General features: G+C 33.9%; 1 protein-coding gene across 1 annotated transcript; it reads right to left on the bottom strand.

Moving 5' to 3' along the window:
• Window positions 1-302: 302 nt before the first annotated feature.
• On the bottom strand, window positions 303-4367 carry LOC107860316. Its single transcript, XM_016705632.2, has 9 exons — window positions 3860-4367; window positions 3448-3552; window positions 3244-3360; window positions 1999-2876; window positions 1806-1905; window positions 1665-1724; window positions 1376-1459; window positions 1148-1264; window positions 303-1061 (listed from the first exon to the last, which is right to left on the bottom strand). Exons 1-9 carry the CDS (start codon window positions 3917-3919, stop codon window positions 759-761), a joined length of 1824 nt encoding a protein of 607 aa, XP_016561118.2. The 5' UTR covers window positions 3920-4367; the 3' UTR covers window positions 303-758.
• Window positions 4368-6711: the final 2344 nt, after the last annotated feature.

The following is a 6711-nucleotide window of genomic DNA, read 5'->3' as shown; positions in this document are numbered from 1 at the left end:
TGATATTTAAGGTGAAGTTTAAGATAATATAGCATATTTGAATAAACCAAAGCAATACAGGATAGGAGAGCAAGTCAAATGATAAATTAGAGACCAAAAAGGGTCTAAGTAGCGTGATTTTATATTATCCCTGACTTTGTATGATACAACCAACTAGTACCATTTCAAGCTAGACTGCGTACTCCATCCTATAATGGGGATTTAGGGCAACAGCATTGATGCATCTAATTTCTCTATTTTCATTTGAAATAAAATTCACATATTTCAAGTCTGTAAGAAAAAAAAGTAACATAGAGAATAGATGAACAAATTTTGTTGTAAAATATTTGAAAACTTGTAGAATCAAAGAACAAGTTGACTTAAAACAAATTGAGACAGTAATATACAATTGCACTGCCCAAAATAGTGTACTCGAATGAGACACTACCTTGGCTGCAGAATACAACTCTACAAGTAATCACATTACATTTACTCTGATTCCACATCCTGTTTCAGCAAGCAACATATTTGTTTACTCTCGAGGTAATGATCTCGTTGAGTTTATTAACTCTGGGTGTCTAGGGGATACAAAGAATTTCGTAAACTGAATTTGCTACAATCCTATGTTGTTGTCTAGAACATTTTCAACAACCATCACTTGTTCCATAAACACTTCCCTCGGAAATGTTATGCTTCTCGTACAGTTCCTGTTCTAGGTACTTTGTCTTTTGTGCTAGTATAGATTTGTCCACAACGCTGGAACTTGTGGAAGCTGTATTTTATCGGTGTATGAGGTACCTGAAGCTGAAATTGTATGGCATTACTTGTACTTGTAGTGAAAGAGGTTCTCTTCCTCGTCTCTCGAGGCATTTCATAGTTTGATTTCTAAGTTCATCTGGTAGCTGCAGGCACACCCAATCGAGCAATGCATCCAAGTCCTTTGCAAAATCAAGAAGATACCAATCCAACAACTTGGGGATAATGAGCTTATTTGTTGATGAAATACCAACTGCTGCTTGTAAATAATCTCTTTTTGCTGTTTCCAACTGAGTCTCAACTTGTGATGCAGTGTACACCCTCACCTTCAATATGGAAAAGATCATACAATTAGAATTGCTGGACATAATATCCTATAATTGAAGGTTAAGTAAATAGTCGATAAACTTACTGCAGGGGAGGACCAACTTCCACAGGAGAGTGCAAATGTGACAAGAGGTTCAGACCACTCCAAGCCAAAAACACTTCGAACCTTCAGCTCATTGTCTTTTGTTGACTTTGAACAGGTCTTTCAAGTGATGGAAAATAGTTTAATAATTTGTTAAACGAAAGAAAAATTCATCTGCTCTAAGCTCACACAACTGCAGAACAGATTAAGGAACACGGAAAGGTAACTTACATATTTTAAGTGATAAGGTAGCCTCAAGATAAAGTGCTCAATCATGATTGCATTTAGAAAATGCCCTCCCACGTTAATTGTTGCCTGATGAAATTCATCCATGTTAATAGATTCCGGATTTCATGTTAACTGATCCATGAGTTTCAGAAAAACTCTATAGACAAGACTTCACAAATTCCGACCAAAAAGTTTCCATTTATAACTTCAACAAGGAGAAACATGTATTAACATCAATTATTGTGGCATCAAAAATATTTGAAGCATGGATTGGAATGATTGAGTAACTTGCCTTTTGCATTAGTGATACGACTTGTTCAGCAGTCTCTGGAATACCATGCTCTATAAATGCCTGAGATTCATGACAAAAGGAATTATTTCCTAAATCGAGTATAACATTACTTGAATTTTCGGGTAAAACATAGCCCCTTACATTCATCACACAGGAATTGTATGTGTTTATCCAGAATGCTAGCTTCTGCTGATGTGTTAAACCCTCTAATTTCACAGATGATAGCTTGCCAAAGAGAATCCTTATGTTCAAAATGGAAGAACACAATAAGGACATGCAACATATGGATTCCTTAATCATGTTACTAGAAAATGATAGATAGCATGGAACTTACTTTAGTCTGTGAATCAGAAAGGAAGCATTCATTTTCCGGTTTATATTAAGAGAGTTAGCATCTATATTGAGCATATATTTGTATTCGCCAATATCTTGCTTCCTTAATTCTGAACAGATGCAATATGGATCTTGCAACTCCCTTTCCCCATTGCTCTCATTGAAGACTTTTGCTCCTAAAGAGCGGAAAGATTCTGGATTTGCTATCTTCCCTTTAGATGTGCTTAACCTTAATAAGATGCTACATAAGCACTTTAAAATGTCTTCTGAGATTTTGTTTGCTGCACTTTCAGCTTCCAATGCCCCGTCATCTGAAGAAGCCAAATAGCTCTCTTGTGCCTGTTCTACTACCCTGCACTGAACAGCTATTTTGCTGATTGATTCAGGCTTAACTGGAGGCCTTTTTAGCGAGGTCTTTATCGTGTTGACTTGCTTCTGTGGAGATGGCTTATCCTTAGTGCAAGTATCAGCCGAGTGATTATCTTTTCCTAGGCCATCTGTCAATGAGTCATTGCAACTCTTCATAACAGCGTGTCTAGTATTTGATGTTACATCATAGCTAATTCTTGAGCTATCAAAGACTGATTCTTTTAGAAAAAACTTTCTACTTGAAGCACTCCTATCTAGCGAAGGAGAAAACTGTGGCACGGATGACCCAAGATTGACTTCACTCATGGACAATGATCTTGAATGCCTTTGCTTAAGACCTTTACCCGGTAACTGAGGGCACGAATCAGGCAAATGGTTATCGTCCACATTTCTCATTGAACATGTGGAAACTGCTTCTTGATAGAGACCTTGTCTATAATTAACAACCTGTACCTCAAGCCGGACCACCTCTTCTTCCAAAACAGCTACCTCAGCAAGAAGCTCCAATGTCTGCATTATTGTCATGACACAAAAAGTGAAGGTCAATTCATAGACCATACTTTAAAATACTTTTACCAGAGACGAATACAGCTTATACTCAAGGGATTCAATTAAGGGCAGCCCGGCAGCCGGCCCACAAGGGTCTATTGTACTTGGCCTTGCCTTGTATTTCTACGAGAGGTTGTTTCCATGGCTTAAACCCGTGACCTCCTGGTTATATGGGAACAACTTTACCGGTTACTTTAAGGCTCCCCTTCACTCAATGGATTCAATCGAACCCAATATTTTCAGAACAAAACGTAGTTATACACGGGAAAAAAATCATTAAAATTTTCAAGAAATATTAAATATGAATTCATCAAATTGAAATACTAACATATTTGGGAAGATAAGGAGGAAGACGAGGTAGAGTTCCTAAAGGTCTGTAGAAAGCTCTTTCCAAAGCTCTGTGAACATTTTCTTCCTGCCTCAGCTTCTTCTTTAGCTTATCAACCTGCCAATTTTGAAAATGGAAACTATTTTCAGAATTAAAATGAAAAAAAAATTAAATACTAAATATAAAGAATTGGGATGAAAATACATCTTGAAGCAAGGCTAATTTTCTCTCTTTAGCTGCTTGACGTCGATTAACTCTAGGCTTCTCTGCAGACAAGAATTTGATTTGCTGTATTTCCATCTTCTTCTCCTATCAAGAATTGGATTGAACAATTTTTCTTCAGAGTAAATTATAATAAGATAATTTTGATGTATAATTAAAAGGGGTATTGAGAATATGAGTAAAGAATCCAAGATGACAACTTTTGTCAGTAGACACGACAGTTGATAGTGTACAACAATCTCAAGACAATGGACAAAAAAGAAAAAAGAAAAAGTAGGAAAAGGAGGGGACAAAAAAGAAGAGAAAAATCTCAATAATTTAGTGTAATCAGGTAATGTATATCAAAGTTGTTGCATAGCAGAGATTAAGCATGGAAGAAGAAACTACAACTCACTTTTTGAGGATTCAAAGGAAATTTTTTGGGCTGTGGAGGTTGTCGGAATCTATTATTCATGTCTTTTTATTTTCTTGAAAATTGTATATGCTAAGAGAATTGTAGTGATTGTAAGTTTTTAAGGTAAATTTCAGACAAAAATCAGTACAAGAAATTTGAAGAAGAGAATTAGAAGTTCAGAGAGGTGGAAGAGCAACTTGCATGAAAAAAGCACAAGAATCAGAGAGTGAAAGCAAGAAAGAAAATGGAGAGAGCGGGAAAGATAAAAGGCTGAAACAGAAAAGAGAGTGATCTGGTGAAAGATAAAAAGAAGCAGTGGCACTGGGGAACTAGCTAGAGCCCTGTGGCAAACATCTTTGTTTTTTCGATGTCCGCATGGAAGCTCGATTAATAAAATGCACAAAATTAATTTAAAAAATATATCTTTTTTTATATATATATATTCAAGCTCGAAATCGAAAGGAGCATCTTCTTTGTACGTAAATGAGAGGGATATATTCTCCTATTTCATCCAATTATTAGACCGGAAATAGCTTGACTTGTAATATACTAATAGTGGTAATTGTGGTTTCTTTTGTAGTGGACTTACTCCGCATACATATATTTAGTGGTTTTAATGAGTTTTACCAAACAATAATCGTAGTAATTATACCTCTTCTCAAAAGTAAATTTTAATTGGCTAGCTATATATATGAGCTTTCACCAGTAGAACAACATAAAGAAGAGGCTCAAAATCTAACTAATTCATAACGAAATCTTACCATATGAATCAGTTTTCAATAAGCAGCACCAACTGGGTTGAAAATTAAAAAAAGAAGACTCCTATCCATTTTAATAAATTAAGAAAATTTTATTAATTTTTATTATATTAAATAACTATATAAAATAATAATAATCATATTTAAAATTTTAAAATATTATTAATAAAATACACATATAATCAAAGCTTGGACCAAAAATTATAAAAGTAACAGAAAGTAGAGAGTCCAAGAAGAGGAGACAAGTCCTTTGGTCAGTAGGAAATGAATATGAACTAAGACAGTGAAGGTCAGGTCACGTGGAATGGGCGGTGCTGAAAGTTATATCACACGTTATGAATTATGATCACTCCCAACATAATACTATTAACATACTCTAAATTACTCAAAAATAATTGGTTGAATATTCAATATTCGATGAAATTGGAGACTTATTAATTCAAATTCACGTCAAATAAGTCGATTAAAGAAATTAAGTGCATTCTATTAAAAATTTTTTGTTTACATACTTTGAATTTCGAGTTCTGATGAAAAATGAAATTTTTTTCATGTCAATCATAATATAACACAAGTTTAACATGGGAACATAAAGTATTAAAAGTATCCTAATTAAAGTGAATCTGAATAAATCATCTCTAAATATAAATACTAGAAGTTGCTAGTAAATTTAGAAAAATGTGAATCTTTTGGGGACAAAATAATACTACTAGTACAAAAGAATAGAAGCGGAATTAGAATTTAAAGTTTGCGAATTCTTTAAGCAAATTAAAAAAATCAAATATTGTGGTTTATAGGGTTAGAACCCACAACCAAGAGGCCTATAAAACTTTAGCAAGCTCTCTCTCATTACTGGACCAATGTCACACTTCATTTATGGATTCCCAACTAATAAATCATTTATATTTACTAGATTTCTCAATATATATAAAGAATCCGCATGAAAGTTAGTGGGTTTCCGAAAATCCCCATCAGCCGCCCTAGATCCACCCCTGCAAAAGAAAATGGGAGAATGAGAAACATTATTTTAGTCGAATTAATTTCTTTGATATTTTTTCATGGGAATATATTCTATTGCCACTAGATGTATTATTTCAGCTGGAACATTGAGTTTGCATATATGCTGTCCAGCTCTTATCACTATGGACCTGCACACCTCTCATTTTCTTAAACTTTTTTTTTTTTGGCTGTTTTAATGGAAGTAAGGTGAGGGCGGCTGTCTTGTGCATACAAACATCATCCATATGGTCTTAAATAATATTAATGCAATTTTTAATTATTAAGAAAACGACATATGTTTGGATAATGTTTTCAATTGAATTTAATTTTGAATGTCAAAATATTTGGGGGCAAAAATAGACATTTTTGAGAAGATAGTTCAATTGATGCTAAATATGCAATTGTCACTGCTATGAATTTCTCCACATAATCCAAATATAAGTAGCAAAACCAATTTTTATGACGCTGCTAGTTACAAATAAATGCGAGATAAACAATACGAATATATAACTTGAAAAGGGCAATTAAAGGCCTGGTCACCAAGTAGCAAATAAAGTACTCACAAAGTATTTGGAAGCAAGTAATGCCAAATTGCAAAATGGACCTTCAAGAATACTTCTCGGAATATTTTTTTGGGTAATTATTATTGTACGTATGTGAATTAATTTGCACTCTTGATTTGTCACAAAAATTACAGTAAAAAATTAAAGTACTAAACTTCTGGTGGATTCCACAGTAGTAGAGAGCAGCTTAATCAATATATTTTTACCAAATTCATTAAAAGTGTTTGTACTAGAAGATTAATTGTGGAGACTACTTTGTGTAATTGTTTATTTCAATATATATTTGTACGTCTGGTAAGTTACAAAAGTTACGTAGGGGTGTGGTAAACTCTGCATGGGTTCCAATAACGTGCATCTACTACATTAAGCTAAGAATACTTGTACTGAAAGGCCAGTTTTAATGTAGGATTCCTTTTGATAATTACTTATCATGCCTCTGTGAATTGATTTTTAACAGAAATTAGGTGCCAAGTACTAAACTTCTCATGCATTAGCAGTGTGATGAGTAGTACCAAATTCATTTAAGAATTGTAAA

The sequence above is a fragment of the Capsicum annuum genome, chromosome 2 (genome assembly GCF_002878395.1).
Source record: "Capsicum annuum cultivar UCD-10X-F1 chromosome 2, UCD10Xv1.1, whole genome shotgun sequence".
Taxonomy (NCBI): Eukaryota; Viridiplantae; Streptophyta; class Magnoliopsida; order Solanales; family Solanaceae; genus Capsicum; species Capsicum annuum.
Note: the sequence above shows the minus strand (reverse complement) of the source record. Positions and strands in the feature narration are given on the sequence as shown.